This window comes from Staurois parvus, unplaced genomic scaffold (assembly GCF_062004578.1).
Source record: "Staurois parvus isolate SC_StPar_1 unplaced genomic scaffold, SC_StPar_1.0 ptg000879l, whole genome shotgun sequence".
NCBI lineage: Eukaryota > Metazoa > Chordata > Amphibia > Anura > Ranidae > Staurois > Staurois parvus.
In genome coordinates this window covers 254997-273295 of record NW_028318675.1, presented here as the reverse complement: position 1 = coordinate 273295, position 18299 = coordinate 254997, and the positions used below count along the sequence as shown (strand labels likewise).

At 46.5% G+C, this 18299-nt stretch overlaps 1 protein-coding gene across 3 annotated transcripts; it reads right to left on the bottom strand.

Annotated features, from left to right (window-relative positions):
- Nucleotides 1-1450: 1450 nt before the first annotated feature.
- LOC149443007 (uncharacterized) lies at nt 1451-16240 on the bottom strand. 3 transcript variants are annotated; one of them, XM_089655982.1, is made up of 7 exons: nt 16119-16240; nt 6900-6952; nt 6014-6812; nt 5837-5923; nt 5682-5747; nt 2796-2860; nt 1451-2255 (listed from the first exon to the last, which is right to left on the bottom strand). In XM_089655982.1, the coding sequence occupies exons 3-7, from the start codon at nt 6669-6671 to the stop codon at nt 1755-1757; spliced, it is 1377 nt and encodes a 458-aa protein (XP_089512108.1). In that variant the 5' UTR covers nt 6672-6812; nt 6900-6952; nt 16119-16240; the 3' UTR covers nt 1451-1754. The 3 variants fall into 3 exon arrangements, with proteins under 3 accessions (XP_089512108.1, XP_089512109.1, XP_089512110.1); XM_089655983.1 differs by lacking the exon at nt 16119-16240 and adding an exon at nt 11024-11411; XM_089655984.1 differs by lacking the exon at nt 16119-16240 and adding an exon at nt 7033-10766.
- Nucleotides 16241-18299: the final 2059 nt, after the last annotated feature.

The window sequence follows — 18299 nt, the reverse complement described above, 5'->3', positions numbered from 1 at the left end:
GACAATCTTGCTTACCTGGAATTTCTGGTAATGTCCAAACGAAGTGTTTTCTGGCAAGTCCAGCTTTAGGACTGTAGCAGATAGGATTGCATGTTTCCGAGAGGTAAACCAGCTCCTTCAATCCTAAGCTGGGATACATAAAGATTGAAGTTGTCTGCTTGCTGTCTGCAGCTACTCCCAATCTTGGTTTGCTTCCTCTTGTGAAATGCTGCAACACTTTACACAGAACACTCCATTCACGTTACATTGTTCACGTTTGGAGTAGCTCTTCATTCCATCCAGGGACTTCTACATAGCTTGGTGGAGTGGAGTTGTGCAGACTGCCAAAAGGGGGGTGCAGCCAAGTAGACAATGTGTGGGGGGATCCTGTGGCCCAACTCTGTCAAGATGTCTCCCATCACCTCATCTCTAGTTGGGATTGGCATTACACAGAAGTCACATGACTTGAAAGCTGCTCTTGGATGGACTATCAGTTATGGATGAGACCAGTTACATGCAATGTCCCCCAGAAAAGAAGGGGCCCTAATGGGCAAATTGTCTATCTGCTCCACACATACCACTTGGATCCAACTTGTTGCTCATTCACATGTCAGTGTTTTGGCAACAAGAGGTGGGGAGGGAATGAAGTGAGGAACAAGTGTCCACTGGGCACATAAATTCCATAGGCACACACATCTAGAATCAGGCAGCTAAAGATCCTATGCTCCCCAACCAATCTCGGGGCAAGATGTTACACGGGGTGTAAAGCAAACTTAGTTTGGGTCCAGTTAGTCCAGCATAATGATAGTCCAAACAACAGAAGGCCTTCTTCTTATTCTCCCAACTTTTCTGTGTCTCTAGCATTCCTTGGCAGGCTTACTGTGTGTAAGTTGTGTCCTGGTGTCACGCCTGGTGTCCTGGATATTACACACTTCTTGTATAGTGTGTGTCAATGAAGTAGCACAGGGAACATATTTGGACAGCAGTGTCAGTCTCTGGGGAGGTGAGTGTTCCATGCAGGAGTCTTGGCCAAAATCAGCACCCCAAAAAGACAAAAGCTAGCCAACACTTAGAACACAAGCTGCAATATTGTGTGTTCCCATATTGGGGAACGTTAGCCTTGCCCACAGAGTCCACTGATAATTCTAAGCTCCCTTGGGGCAGCCAAATGGTTAGCAGATAATGGCCAACCGCTACATGTGCCAGAGAACTTGTGTGATGGGGAACAGCTAAAACTATTTGCAGGACAGACCACCAGGTGAAAGCAGCAGAAAGGCCAAAGAGTCTAACCACCAATGCCTCTGGAAGGTCACCTTTTAGTTTTCTTTCTGAAGTGCTGCTTTTTTAGTGTTCGCTATTTGGAATTATTGGTAACCATACTCAGAAAAGCGCCTGTGTTGGATTCCCGACATGACCAAGCCTCCATTATTACCCCAAATGCATTTCTGACAATTTGAAAGACACGTTCTGCTACTTTCCAAATAATGTTTATTACAAAAAACATACAAAATGAATGGGGAGGAGGAGGATGCTGCTGCAGAGGGGGTGGGTGTGAGGGTTGGGGGGGTACAGTGTGTGGAGGGGCTGGGAAAGAGTGGTGAGGAGGGAGTGCTGGGGGAGAGGCTGAATGGGGGGAATGGAAGACAGGGAGAATGTGGGGAGGGGCATTTGAGGGCTGAGGAGAGTGGGCAGGACGTGGAAGGTAAGGGTGGAAACGGGATTGAGAGGAGGGGCGTGTAGAAACAAGGGGAGTGGGTGTGAAAGTGGGGGTGTGGTCAAGGGGAGTGTGAGGAAGGTGCAGAAGAGGGATCCATGGGGAAGGAGTCATACTGGTCTTCAGGTGGGGTTTCTTGAGGGGGCTGCTCCAGAGTGGGTAGTTCCAGAATCGGCACCTCCAAGGCTTGTTCCCCTGCTGCTTCCCCGGCACTTTCAGCAGGGAAACTCTGTGGCAACCTTGGCATTGGCCCCAAACAACTACTGCACAGGGGTTGGGATCCTCTGGCCGAAGGTGCATTTTGTTCAGCCCCTGCTTGACATAAGGCCCGGATATCATGACTAAGGTCCTGCAGTGCTGTAGTCTGCTCCCTGACCGAGGTGACAAGTCCAAGCAGGGTTTCATGTTGGAGCCCCAGTAACCTTTCTATATTACTGGATGCATTAGAAAGCCTCCTTTGCTCCCATAATCTCTCCATGTTGAACACCAGCCTTTCCCCAAGCTTGAGAAGGGGGCTGGGTCCAGGTGGACGGGGTGCCGATCCAGCTGCCTCCAATGTTGGCTGCAAGGAGAAACAAACAAAAATGAAAGAGTGTTTAACACACAGCACAAGTGTACAGTAGGACAGGGGGCTCGTCTGACACCAAACACTAGATCATGTTCTTGTCCCACCCCTAGGACCAGGTATTGGTGAATGCCTTTCCCTGACACATTACACTGGATCAGCATTTGACTGAAATGAATGGTTTGGCATCTTTACCCAGACTGATCCCTTCCTGCTGATTTGTCACATGCACATCACTCCCTCCAGCTCCTGACTAAGCAATGATCCAAAAAAAGTAAGTTACACATCACGTTGCCAAATCCTGCCCAGCCAGGAACGGAGTTATACTCTAAATGGGAGACTCATTAGGGAGAACATCTTTAGCATCTCTTACCGGAGGTTCAGGCAACTCAGGTGGAGGTGACGGCATTTCACACAAGTTTGGAGTGCCTGAACTTCCTTGCACCACAAAACCAAAAACAAAAAGCACGACATTTCCCAAATACACATGCAACATGCATTTGTACCTCCCCCACCCCATTACAGCAGTTCCCGTACCCCAACATCAGATGCAGATTCTTCTCCCACTCCAACAGCTGGGGCCTCCAGGGGCAAAAGATGATCTGCAAATAGAGTTCAAGATGCTGATTAGTAACAGACACTAGTTAGGCTGTATGTATGATGTGACATTTGTGACCAAGGTTTGAGGGATTGCTCATTGGTATGTTCTTCACCCAAGTTTATCCAGACAAATAGGACACTGGCAGCCACAGCCCAGGAGACTGGTAGGGAGTAGAAAGAGGCATGGTAAGGCTCAGGAGCAGGGGCCACAAGAATGAGGGGCCACCTTTCCTGCCAAACAAGGAGGCAAATGTGTTTGGATGGCTCCATTATGCCCATAAGCTACTGCAGCCATTTTGACCATGGGCTTCAAACATCAAAACAAAATATATAACATTTGTTGTCAAGGCAACATTCCAAAAAGGATTCAATAGGTTATAGAAGGGTCACCCAGGGAAAAAAAGAGGTCGGATCAAATCTAAATGTTCCCCAAAATCAAATGCATGTAAATGCACCCAAAAGAATTGTTGATATAACTGTTGATCTGAAGAGAGCAAGAGCAATGCATCCAAAACTCCTTTAATCACTTTTAAACCGCAGGTCTCCTGCAAACTCAATGTGAAAAGGAAAATAATGAACTCATGTGGCAGTCTCAGAGTTACTTGATCTTGTATCTGAAAACATTAAACAGCCTTTCCAGATGATTGGAAGCTGAGCTACAAAGGGCGGGACTACTCAATATTGAACCCTACGGACTAAGACTGGGATGCCATTCAAGTTCATGTGTGTGGAAAGGAAGTCATCCCAGCAGTGTTGGCAATATAGTGTATTTGTCAATGAACTATAGATTAGTCTTTATGATGCCTTTTGGGCTTTCCACCGAGATTCTCGGTGGATAAGTCTGGCAAAGGAATAGATCTTCCTGCTAGTCATGTGATGTGCCAAAACAAAGCAGTCTAATTATTGGCCCCAAGTTTACATAAGAGGCCAATGATTTGCCCCTGGGGATTCCTTTTTCAAGAATTAGAAAAATGAAAATTTTGTGTAATTTTATTTGGATCTGGTTGGGTTTTTGGACTCCGGGAAAATGGCCCCAAGAATACTCAGTCTTGGTATGTATTTGATTTGGCCTCTACATTTTGAGCAATGGGAGAATGGTCGCCGTCACTTGGAACTTGATGATTGGGTGAGTAGCTACATTTCTTGATGTTGACCTCAAGTTTTCCTATGCTGAAGTCCCAGATCACATGATGAAACAAGTCAGGAGAGGGGCCCACTAGACATCACTGCCAGCAGTGTCAGCACGGCTTTTATAACCACTTGCCTACAGGGCACTTAGACCCCCTTCCTGCCCCGGACAATTTTCACCTTTCAGCGCTGTCACACTTTGAATGACAATTGTGGTCATGCAACACTGTACCCATATGACATTTTTATCCTTTTTTTCACACAAATAGTGGTTGCTTCTGGTGGTATTTAATCTCTGATGGGTGTTTTTTGTGCTATAAACAAAAAAAAGAGCTAAAAATTTTAAATCAAAAAATTTTTGTCCTTGTTTCTCTTTTTCAAACAGGTAATTTTTCTCCTTCACTAATGTGTGTTGATGAGGCTGCACTGATAGACAGCACTGATGGGGTGGCACAGATAGGCAGCACTGATGGACACTGATGAGGTGGCACTGATAGACAGCACTGACTGGCAGCACTGCTGGGCTCTGATCATCAGGTCAATGATCATCAGTGAGCTGGTGATCGGTGCTGATCTGTTCTCTGCCAATTGTCGGTTATCTGCAGTACTTTACTCCCACTGTGACAGCATGAGGAAAGTGCAGCCGATAACCGGCAACTGCATTTACTGGTGATCTGCCGTGATCACGTGGTAAAAGGCCGCTGTGATTGGCCTTTTACCACATCACGTGATCAGCTGTGTCCATAGAACACAGCGACCCCTGAGATGGCTGGGTGTGCACCCCCAGGGACATGTGGGAGGGCGTGTTCTGGGAGGACGTCATAGGATGCCCTCCCTGGACTGTAGCCAAATGACAGCTACAGTGCGGGTGACAAGTGGTTAAACACTTCTCTGGAAATCTGCATCCTTAAGGGGCCAATAAACTCATTGAATGGAAATGTAAACAAGCATGAGCTCTTCTGGGCTTTACTTTTAACAAGGATTTGCCTGGAGACCTGCGGGCTGTAAAATGAGACTTACTGATTCCAAGTGAAGTGGAGGAATGTTGCCAGTTCTGCCACCCATAGTGGTGACCAAAGTGTGTTTGACTTTCCCTTTGTGTGGCTCAAACCTGAAGGTGAGCAGCACGATTGGGAGGTGATGGGTCCCTGTAGTGGATCATTTCCTGTATATTGAGCAGGCATGATATATGATGTCACTAAACACCAAACACATTGGATATTCTGGGACTGTCAGAGTTGAGCATGGTGACGTTGGTCAGATTACATGTATGTGTTTACATGCGTGGAATGTTTTTGTGTCTGGGAGAAGTTGTGAAGTTGCGAGGACGAGTCTGATTTGGAACGCTCGGGAGATGTCAGCTAGTTAGTGATGTTTGGAACTTTATTGCTCTCATCAGTTAGTTCCCCCATTTGGTTTGTTGGGGTTACCTGCTTTTCTTGGTTCAGGGAAACTGGTCCCAGGACATTTGGCAGGGATTAGACACATTTCTGTGTGGTAACAGTTTTCCACACTGATTTCTCTAGGGGTTTGAGAGCAATACAGTGAGGAACCCCAAAGAAATCCAGCGTGTTGTGGAGATATATTTGTGTTCACACAGAGTTTAGCATTGGTTTGTTCTGCATTCCTAAGAGGATGCTCATTGGCTCATCCTGAGTGATTATAATCATTCTAGACAAGCACATTAATACATACCCAGATCTTCCTCCATTCCTGGCTGCAGTGGGGGGAGCCGCTCCTCCTCCTCCTCCTGATGTTGTGCTGTGAATAGGACATTGACATGTGAGATGATGTTTGATGTTCTAGCAGCCTGTTCAACATTACGGGGTGCATTCCCAATGAGTACTTACCAGGAGGGAACACCTCTGGATCAGCGTATGCGTGATCTGGCTTGTCCTCTGATGGGCTGGCTGGGGCTGCCCCTGCCTCGGGACTGGCTACAACACAACACAAAATGAACAAATGTTAAATGTTAAAAAGATAACACAACTTTGAAGACACAATATGGACATGTGTAGTGTACTTACCACTGTGGCAATCATCATTATCTCCATGAGCCGTCACCCCAACAATCGTGTTGAGGCTAATGATTGGCAGAAGTGCCCGTTCTGTCTGAGACAGGACCTGCAGATGGTCAGGGTCCACCCCTTGCCTTGTAACATGTCCCTGCTGAGCCCACAGAGTCAGCTTCTCCTTTAATCTCCGCCTCAGATCACGCATGCGCTTCTTCACGTTCTTGAGGTTCCGGCGTAACATCCTGCCCACTGCATTTACGGCCACCATGATTTCTTTCCACAGACGGTCCTTTGCTGCCTGACCACTGCGGGAGGGCCTGTGCCCCGAGATGCGTTCAGCCCGTTCTACATAAGAAACCACCAGGGCCCAGGTCTCATCACGGGAGAAGGGTGGAAACTTGGGCTTGGACCGGGACCTTCTGCCTGCCCTTGATGTCCCTTCTCCTGGGCTCAAAGGGGAGGCATCAGACCCAGGTGAGGTACTCAGCTCAGCTTCCGCCTCTTCTCTGAAGGAAGCCTGGCCCCTTCTGCCACCAGCTTGTGACCTTCTCATATCACAGCCAGACCTCTGGCCCACCATGCCCCCCCCTGGCCCTAGTGGACCCCTGGGCCCTAGTAGCCCCCCTGGCATCATGGCCAGTGGGGGGCCTAGTATCCCCCCTGGCACCATGACCCCCCCTGGAACCCTGGACTCTTCGCCTCCTTGGGGGTGCCATGGGAGGACAAGTGGGCAGTGAGTCTGACTAGGTGCTGTTTGCAGCAGAAGCAGCAGGTCCTAAGTGGTGGGATGTCCGTGTGTTAGTGTGAAAATCTGCAACAGAAAAAGGGACATAAGGGCAAGGGTCAGTTGTCTGGGCTCCAAAGACAGCACATGCCCTGGAGGAAGGGCCACACTTACCAAAAGAAACAACTGGCCCTCTTGGCCCAAGGGGGGGCAGATACGTCAAAATCCTGCAATGAGAAAAAAGACAAAAGGACAATAGGTGTCTGGCTCCAACTACAGCACATGCCCTGGCGGGGGCCACACTTACCAAGACAACTAAATGGCTCTCTTGGCCTGGGATGGAGGGGGGGCAAAGTATTCCAAAATCTGCAATGGGGAAAAGGACATAAGACCAAAGGTCAGGTCTATGGCCTCCAGAGAAAGCCCAGGGCATGCTTGAGGGGGACCCCAAAGCCAAGTAAAAAATGCCAACACAACCAACGTGGGGGGTGATACATTAACAGGTCTAGAGGAAGAAATACTAGGTTTGGCCAGACAAACGCCACATTAAGAGAATTAGAATATGGACAGAGCCACAAAAAAATCAATCAACCAATTAATGTGCAAATTAATATGCAAATGTGAAAGAGCAGCTCATCTAACCCTTAACCAGGTGTGCATGTAAATAAAAAAAAGGCAGCGCTCCTTCTTACTAGATGACCACAGTGTTTAACCAATCATATGTTAAAATTAATAAGAATAAAATAATCAAAAAATATTCAAAAAATAAATTATTCCCAACAAAAAGTGTCCTTATATGACTTTTTTAATAAACTCAGAGTTGTGAAAAAAATTTGTATAAAATGTGTATAAAATGTCGGCCAGTGGCGTACCTTTCCAAACTGGACACTAGCTCAAGGTTGGCCACCTTGGCTGTGGGCTATCTCAGCAACAGCCCTCTTGGTGGCCGAAGCTGACAAGTTGTCACTGGGTCAAGAGATCTATGTCAGGATTTCCACACCACATTCAGGCATTGATGGATTATAAGGGAAATCACTGGTTTACTAACAGCCGGATGGTCAAATACCAGGCCATGCTGTGTGAAAATCCTCAAATCCATTTAGAGACTAACACTCTGAACCCCGCCACCCTGCTCCCCACCTCAAAAGAACCCCTAATACATGACTGCCTCCAGGTAATGGATGAAGTCTATGCTAGACCTGAGAGACAGTCCCTTGGGAAAGCCAGATGTTGAATATTACATTGATAGCAGCAGTTTCGTAAAGGATGGAATCCACTATGCCGGTTATTCAGTGGTCACACAGGAAACGGTGATTGAGGCAACAGCCCTACCACAGGGGACCTCTGCACAAAAAGTGGAATTAATTGCCATGACCTGAGTGTTACAACTAGCTGCAGGCCTAAGACTGAATGATTATGTGAGCTCTAAGTATGTCTTCCTGACTCTTCATGCTCATGGAGCCCTGTACAAGGAAAGAGGACTCATCACATCCAGGGAAAAGAGCATCAAGTATGGGACAGAAATACTAGAACCTTTGGAAGCAGTATGGGTCCCCTCGGAAGTAATACACTGTAGGGCTCATCAAAAGGGAGACTCCCAGGAGGCCAAAGGCAACAGAAAAGCAGATCAAGCAGCCAAAGAGGCAGCATTTCAGTGGTCCCCACAACAGATTATGGCCCCTCTGTTCTCAGTACCACTCTCTGAATGGGACCCAGTCTATACAAAGGCAGAACAAGAATGGATAGAGACTGAACCTGGAAAGTACAGGAAGACTGGTGGTATCAACTGCAGGATGGAAGAATTGTCATTCCAGCTACTGTAGCAACTGAATTAGTGACAGAGTTCTACAAGGGAACACACACAGGCAAAACAGCCATTGAAAAGGCCCTAGAGAGATATTTTTACATTCCCTGTCTATCCACGCAAGCACAAGCAGCAGCCAGTAGATGTGTGGAATGAACCAGAAACAATCCAAGACAAGGGCCTGTACCAAGTCCCAGAGTACAAGCAGTAGGGCCTCACCAATGGAAGAATTAATGGTCAACTTCACTGTTATGCCCCCTTCAGGAGGATATAAATATCTGCTGGTGGCCGTCTGCACCTATTCAGGCTGGGTGGAAGCCTGGCCTATACGAACTGAAACTACCAGAGAAGTGGTCAAATGCCTAATACAGGAAATTATCCCTAGATATGAAGATCCCTCCTCCATAGGCTCAGACAATGGTTCTGTCTTTGTTCACAAGTGCCTTCAGATATTTGCAGCCATACTCAAGACCACTCGGAGACTACACACCGTATACAGGCCTCAAAGATCTGGAAAAGTGGAAAGAATGAACCGCACCCTAAAGTTACAACTGGCAAAACTCTGTCAGGAAACCCAAATGAAGTGGACCTTGATGCTGCCCATTGCCTTGTTGAGAATCTGGAGTACTACAACAAAGAGGACAAATTTGTCCCCTTTTGAAGTACTATATGGTAGGCCCCCACCCATCATTGGAGGTATCAAGGGAGACTTACACCAGATAGGAAGGGTGGTGAACCATGAACTGTTACAGAAATTGGGGGAGAACATGCAGGATATAGGAAAGTGGGTTCAAGAGAAACTCCCCATATGCCTGTCCAACCCCATCCATCCCTTTGCACCAGGAGATGCAGTGTGGGTAAAGGAGTGGAGCGTAATCCCTTTAGGGCACAGATGGTGGTCTTTACACTGTTCTTCTATCCACTCCCACAGCCATCAAGGTGGCCAAGGTGACCCCCTGGATACATCAATCCAGAGCAAAGCGAGCTGCTCAGCCAGGAATCTGTGGTATCACCACAGATTCCTGGCTGAGTAAAGCAGACCCTCAAGACCCCTTAAAGCTGAAGCTGACCAAAGAGATCAGAAGGAAAGACTCCAGCCCTGCTCTCAGCACATACCTGGAAGCTGTTGAGTCTACACATGGTGGAAGAAAAGGTTACATCTGACCAGAAGGAAGGACTCCAGCCCTGCTCTCAGCACACACCTGGAAGCTGTTGAGTCTACACATGGTGGAAGAAAAGGTTACATCTGACCAGAAGGAAGAATTCCAGCTCTGCTCCAGTCACACCTGGAAGCTGACTGGCCAATGCACAGCACAAGATGGGAATATACACCGATAGGATGCCTGATAAAAATGTTTTAATAAAATGCTGGTAGCCATAGTAATAACCCTGACTAGAACGAGAGGGGGGAGGGCAGATCATGTGACCCATGTATCGAGACTACAAGAGTAGGATCAGTAACCACTAGAATGTTACTATGGCATTCTCATTATCAAGGTGAGGGAACAATGACTGACACTTGTGTACATAATGAAACAACTTATTCAATGTGCACGGTAGGGAACCAGGTAACCTGTTATGACCCCACCTATAGACCCACTAAAACCTGGGTGACCATATGGAGCTACAGCTCCACAGGCAAGCTGATAAACCGTACCCTGATAACCAATCCCAATGCTGCAGCGAGCCTGATCTTTGATGTATGCTCTGCTATTAACCTAAACTATTCCCCCAGGAAAGGTTGTGGGGGGGTTAGTATGGGAAAGGGAGTACCAGGCAAATGATAAGTATACTTGCTTAGGGAAGCGAGGAAATGGCTGCAATAATGAATTCTGAAATGACTGTCCTCAGTGGAGTTGTGTAGCATGGGGAACATGGGGAGAGGAAAGTCATGACGCTAGCCTTCAGTCCTTGCCTAGCTTATCCAGCTGTTCAATAGTAAGACTGCAATCCATGTAATGGCCATGTGGTAATATCAACCCCTAGCTGTCCAAGATCAGTAAGTCTGCCCTTAGACCCGTATGATTTGGGTGGTTAGTGGTTAATTGGTGATACTTTATCTCATTCAAACTTTCGCTACGATAGCATCAAAGGGGGGAATGTGGTAGCACCCAGATATGGCAGAGTTCCCCTTTAAACCGTAACATTTCTAACAGGATCTGCTTGCAAGTCAGAAGTGGTGTCGCGCTCCACTACCAATTGCAAAAATGTGAATAAATAAATATTAAATAAATAACAGTCCAGCTTCGAAAGTGTGCATAATATACACTCTATTGAAGCTGGACTATTATTTATTTATTTACATTTTTTCAATTGGTAGTGAAGCACGACACCACTTCTGACTTTATATTCTATGACACAATGGTATGATGATGTGTATAGTGTAAGCGAACCACTCATTTTCTCATATTTCTTTACACAATTTTTCTGATAATCTTATTATTGTATTGATTTTACCACACAGTATTGGTAATATATAAATATTTTAGCATACACCATAGTAGCTCACAAGACCCCACACTTCAGTATCTGCTTGCAAGGCTTTTGGCTCATAGTCCCTCCTCACTTATTTCCTGTGAATACTGTGTACTGGCTCGTAGCTGGTATTCTTATCTGCAGCTGCTGTCCAAGGTTATTCTGCAGAGTTTAGGAACCCTGTTGAAAATATAGAAAGTGAAAGAGGAATGTATGTATTGTGACGTAATCATTGGTATATACGCTTGTAAGAAGTTTTCTATAACTCACTCAGCTTTGCAGGCTTGTGCCCGGCTGGGTCAAAACAGCGCTGTTTTTAATAAATCATTTGTATTCCTCAAGTCCATGCCTGGAGTTTTCTGGTTTGCCATAATTGCTACTACAATGCTTTATCCATTAGTTCCAAAACACATGATGGCAGAGGTGTCCTCAGGAAGGCACCTTTTTACATCTTTGGTGGCATTGCCCCAAGATTCAAAAGTTTTTTAGGGATATTTCCCCCTGCATCCAGAAAACGACCTTTCAACCTATTGATTTCACCCCTCTACACTATCTGTTTCATGGCACCCCTTCCTCAATCCAAATGTATAAACATAGTGTTACTCTGCATCTTTTGAATGCTGCTAAGTGCCTAGTACCATGCCTATGGAAGCAGAGTAGATGCCTTACAGTAGCAGAGTGGAAGCAAGAGGTTGAAAGGGTCTATCAGGCCGAACGCTGGAACCATACTGTCAAAAACAACCTTGAGAAATTTCATGGCATTTGGGATGGGTGGTTGTACTACTCTATGGAATTAGAGGACCCAGTTGACTCTCCTCCAGATATGGGCTCTCTACAATTCTCAATCCTTTCCTTGGGTCCCCCATCTGGGCTTCCAGACCCCCCCTCCCCCAGCTGGTGTCCCTCTGCATGCCTAGACCCAGAAACTCTATGGCCAGCTTGCCATGTGGTGGGTCTCTCCAAGGTTCTGCTCCCTGAATTGTCCCCCTCCTGTTTTAGCATGAGCATCGTGCCCTCAATCCTGTGTTACTGTTCCTATTCTACTGGCCCTATACGGCCTCTAGTACTCTCTTTTGTTCCCCTCTTTATTTTTCTTTTCTCTGGATTATTTTTATATGCTCCACCTTCTCACACGAGTGCTGAGTTTCTGCAAATGCCCTTTGTGCTATATAATGTTATTTTTACTGTCTAAGTTTGAAGCTTGAAGTATACGGGGGCAAGTTTGATCCTTCGCCCTGAGATTGGCTGGCCTCGAGCAGAGACGTAGCTCCTGTGTGGTGGTCAGATCTATGGGTGATAAGTTTTGTGCAGCTTCTCGCTGCCATGACAGCGGATGGGGGGTATGTGGCATGTCATCTGTACTGTACCATGTGCTGGACCTATATTTGTATTACATCATTGTACGCTGGGTCTGCTATTGGAACCTTTTCTAATATTGATATCTGCCCTATATGTTTCTGTGTGTCTTTATCCTTACTGTTTCTTTACCTTCTATTTTAAAATCTTTAATAAAAACAGATTATACAAAAAAAAGAAAAGAAAAACATAAAAGTGGATGACCAGCAAGGCATGCGTATCATAGGTAAATATTCAAATCAATCAGGGCAGAGTTTCAACATCATAGATATTGGACCATTTTGTGTGAGGACAAATATCTATCACAGATCCTATCTACAGACCCCAAGATAACCTACAGGCGGGGGAGGAATTTGAGAGACATGATAGTACATAGTCATCTAGAAAAACCTCTAATACATCAATGAAACACACTTGGCTGCCTGAGATACCAAACGGTAGTTTCAGGTGTGGTCACTGTAAGGCACGGACTTTCTTCAGCAATACCAAGGAGTTTGTTACACCTAAAAATGGGGAGATTATTAAAATAAGAGATTGCTATAATTGCAGCGCAGAGGGGGGGGATTTATGCTTTAAAATGCCCATGCCCCCTAATATATGTAGGAGAAGCAATTTGCCCCTTTAGGAGGAGAGTTCTTGAACATGTGAATGATATTGCTCCAAACAAGGGTAGACCAGTAGCAAGACATATGATACAAAAACATGATGGATAGCCTGATCTCTTAGACTTTTGGATTATTGACAAATATAATCTAGGTCCTAGAAAAGGGGCCGAGATAAATGTCTTTTGCAGAATGGATCTTCCGTTTAGGATCAAGGGCACCTCATGGTGTAAATGAAGGATTTACCTTCCTTCCTTTTGTGTGTGATGGGGGGGCATTTTGATGATCATCTCTATATATAGAGGTGAAACAAATGATAGGTGCCATTGTGCCACCGTGTGCAGCTGAGCACAACTTCCACCCACTATGTGACCTATTTTGGTTCTTTGTATCCCTGACAAAGCTCTGTTTTCTGGAGTGAAACATGTAGAGATTCTTTTTTCTTTGGGATCACTTTTTCAATGCACATGGTATTCACTCCGCTCCATTTTTTTGGAGAGGTTTGCGTTTTACAAAGCATCATTTGCATTCCTCAAGACAGTGAGGTATTTTTTCTGGATATGGTGATGTATGGGGCTTATCCACGAGAGGATGACATTCAGGCCTGTGGATGAGTGTACCCATATTACATATATGTAACAAGATAGATTATACAATCCAATTAGTTTTGTCCAGGGGGGGGGAACTCCATTCCCTTAACAGAGATTATTGAGTCAAGCTGATAGGTTTATGATCAAACTACAGGACCTCCTTGTATGCCGTCACTTCATCTAAAATGGGATTATATAAAGCCATCAATTACAGCTGAGCATACGTTGTTTATATGTTTGAGTAAAGGTAATATATTTTAGATTCATCAATTGGCCAGATGGTGCGAAGGGAAACATACCTTCGTCCAGTATAGATTTTTTAAACTCTAGATCTGAACACAAATAGTAAAATCAAATAATATTTCCATAATCCTCCTCACCTTACCTTTCAAGTCCCCATTTTATTAAAGCCCCATTTCAGTCTGAGGTATAATTCACCCACACAGGACCCCCACATTCCATAGGTTAAAAATGTGTCAATTCTGGCGTCATTACATACAACACGTGACAAGCAGTGCTACTGAGGATGCTAAGGGCCCCCCACATCCTAAGAGCTATGAGGTCAGTTTGATGTCATAGGATCCTCTGACTCTGGATGGAGGGACATTGAGAGGAGGAGCAGTAAGGTCAGTGTGATGTCATAGGATTCTCTAACTCTGGGTGGAGGGACATTGGGAGGAGGAGCTCTGAGGTCAGTGTGATGTCATAGGATTCTCTAACTCTGGGTGGAGGGACATTGGGAGGAGGAGCTCTGAGGTCAGTATGATGTCAAAGGACATATAGACTCTGGATGGAGAAACAATGGGAGGAGGAGCTGTGAGGTCAGTGTGATGTCATAGGATTCTCTGACTCTGGATGGAGGGACATTGAGAGGAGGAGCAGTAAGGTCAGTGTGATGTCATAGGATTCTCTAACTCTGGGTGGAGGGACATTGGGAGGAGGAGCTCTGAGGTCAGTGTGATGTCATAGGATTCTCTAACTCTGGGTGGAGGGACATTGGGAGGAGGAGCTCTGAGGTCAGTATGATGTCAAAGGACATATAGACTCTGGATGGAGAAACAATGGGAGGAGGAGCTGTGAGGTCAGTGTGATGTCATAGGATTCTCTGACTCTGGATGGAGGGACATTGGGAGGAGGAGCTGTGAGATCAGTGTGATGTCATAGGATTCTCTGACTCTGGATAGAGGGACATTGGGGGGAGGGGCAGTGAGTTCAGTGTGATGTCATAGAATATATAGACTCTGGAAGGAGGGACATTGGGGGGAGGAGCTGTGAGGTCAGTGTGATGTCATAGGACGTATAGACTCTGGATGGAGGGACATTTGGATGGTGAGATTTGAGGGGTCCTCTATATGAGGCTCCCATGCAAACCAAATCCTTGTTCCTGGGTGCGTCCTACCTCTCCTAAACTGAAGAGTGACCTTTGACCTTTACCATCCAGAAATCTGTCCGGAATCTGTGGAAGTAAGCTGTCATGTGATCAGGTGACGTGCGGAGGAACGGAGTGTAAATAGCAGACAATTGTCTCCAGAGCCCCTAATGGTGGGGATGGATTTGGCAGCGTGCTGGTGCCAAGTTTCCTCCCCCCAGGGTCACTGCAGGTGTGGAGAAAAGCTGTGTAAGAGGATATGGAGGAGAGATGAGGAGGAGATCCAGGAATCAGGAGAAAGGTCAGGGCAAGCAACAGACGAGCGCATCCAAGAGACCAAGCCGGGGTCACTACACAGAAAATCAATCCAAGGAAACAACAGGCAGGACGAGGAATAGCAAGAAGGAGCTGAGAGACAAATGAGAATATTGCTCAGCCAATGGGAGATGATCTCAGCATGACTTCCATCATGAAGGAGATGAGGGGGAGGGGAGGAAGTCACTGAAGGTGACCATAGATCCATGGAAATTCAGCTGGTTCAGCAGGGATCGCTCACATTTCCATCCATGTGTGGCCACTGCCGGATAAAAGCCACTCCCCCAGCGGCTGCAGCCAATAGCTTCAGTGCTGATCTGTGTATTCTAAGAGCGGAGGAGTCCCCCCATTGTCAGAATACAAGAGTGCAGCGGGGAGGATTCCCCCATCCACCTCCAATGTGTGGATGGGGGAATCACTTCAGGTTTTATGGTCATCCCGCTGGCTGAACGATAAAACTGAACCATGTAGGCCAGCTTTGGGAGCAAATATATTATCATCAACTCCTCCCCCTGAAGGGGTTCATCTGGGTTCCCACACTATATATGTGTGTATCATCATCTGCTGGATATAAAAGACATCACAGTGACTATGGAGGAAGAGGACGGACATGACTATGGAGGAAGAGGACGGACGTGACTATGGAGGAAGAGGACGGACATGACTATAGAGGAAGAGGACGGACATGACTATGGAGGAAGAGGACGGACGTGACTATGGAGGAAGAGGACGGACGTGACTATGGAGGAAGAGGACGGACGTGACTATGGAGGAAGAGGACGGACGTGACTATGGAGGAAGAGGACGGACGTGACTATGGAGGAAGAGGACGGACATGATGGGGGGGTTACTGGGTGTAAATAGAACATAACATCTTATTACCTCCTCTGCTGCCACTTCCAGGAACGTCTCCTCTCTGCTTCGCTTCCACACTGAAAGTCTTGTCTGTACCTGACATCACTTCCTGTCTGTACCTGACATCACTTCCTGTCTTTCATAGAGACTTCCTATATGGGTAGAAGTGAGATCCCCACCTTGTGGAGCTCAGAGGAACTGCAGCCCCGAGAAGCGTCTGGTAGTGTGACCCCGGCCTTGTGCTGGGTGTGTATGGACTGTAGATCCTTATAGAGGGGTCACCTCCACTCCCACCAAGGGGAACAGAAATATATGACTGCTCGGGGGAGGGGTTTTGGCCCCTTTGATTCTGCAGTAACATTAATTGCAGATTTAGTCCTGTAGAACATCTGGTATAAGGTATATTTCTGGGGTCACACTACCAGATGCTTCTCGGGGCTGCAGTTCCTCTGAGCTCCACAAGGTGGGGATCTCACTTCTACCCAGACAGGAAGTCTCTATGGAAGACAGACAGGAAGTGATGTCAGGTACAGACAAGAAGTAGAGAGGAGATGTTGGTGGAAGTGGCAGCAGAGGAGGTAATAAGATTTTATTTCCTATTTACACCCAGTAACCCCCCATCATGTCCGTCCTCTTCCTCCATAGTCATGTCCGTCCTCTTCCTCCATAGTCATGTCCGTCCTCTTCCTCCATAGTCACTGTGACATCTTTTATCTCCAGCAGATGATGATACACACATATATAGTGTGGGAACCCAGATTAACCCCTTCAGGGGCAGAACATTCCCCCACTTCCGGGGCCGGAACATTTTTTTGACTATGGGGGGACTCCTCCGCTCTCAGAATACACAGATCAGCACTGAAGCTATTGGCTTTTATTTGGGGGAGTGGCTTTTATCCAGCAGTGACCACACATGGATGGAAATGTGAGCGATCCCTGCTGAACCAGCTGAATTTCCATGGATCTATGGTCACCTTCAATGACTTCCTCCCCTCCCCCTCATCTCCTTCATGATGGAAGTCATGCTGAGATCATCTCCCATTGGCTGAGCAATATTCTCATTTGTCTCTCAGCTCCTTCTTGCTATTCCTCGTCCTGCCTGTTGTTTCCTTGGATTGATTTTCTGTGTAGTGACCCCGGCTTGGTCTCTTGGATGCGCTCGTCTGTTGCTTGCCCTGACCTTTCTCCTGATTCCTGGATCTCCTCCTCATCTCTCCTCCATATCCTCTTACACAGCTTTTCTCCACAACTGCAGTGACCCTGGGGGGAGGAAACTTGGCACCAGCACGCTGCCAAATCCATCCCCGCCACCCAATGTTCCTCCACCCAGAGTCAGAGAATCACCGCCATACACCATACCAATGTCCTTATCACCACCATACACCATACCAGCATCCTGATCACTGCCATACCAGAGACCTGATCACTGCCATACACCATACCAATGTCCTTATCACCGCCATACACCATACCAATGTCCTTATCACCGCCATACACCATACCAATGTCCTTATCACCGCCATACCCCATACCAGTATCCTGATCACTGCCATACACCATACCAATGTCCTGATCACTGCCATACACCATACCAATGTCCTTATCACCGCCATACACCATACCAGCACCCTGATCATCCCCATACACCATACCAGCACCCTGATCATCCCCATACACCATACCACTGTCCTGATCACCACCATACACCATACCAATGTCCTGATCACCACCATACACCATACCAATGTCCTTATCACCGCCATACACCATACCAGCATCCTGATCACCTCCATACACCATACCAATGTCCTGATCACCTCCATACCCCATACCAATGTCCTTATCACCTCCATACACCATACCAGCATCCTGATCACCTCCATACACCATACCAATGTCCTGATCACCACCATACACCATACCAGCGTCTTGATCCCCACCATACACCATACCAATGTCATGATCTCTTCCATACTCAATACCAGTGTCCTGATCACCCCATACACCATACCAGAGTCTTGATCCCCACCATACACCATACCAGCATCCTGAACATTGTCATACCTCATACCAATGTCCTAATCAGTGCTATACGTCATACCAGCATCTGGCATTTTAGGGTCTCAACTGATCAATTTTCAGACATATATCCCATAGTTTGTAGACTCTATAACTTTCTCACAGACTAAATAATATAGACTGTTTTGG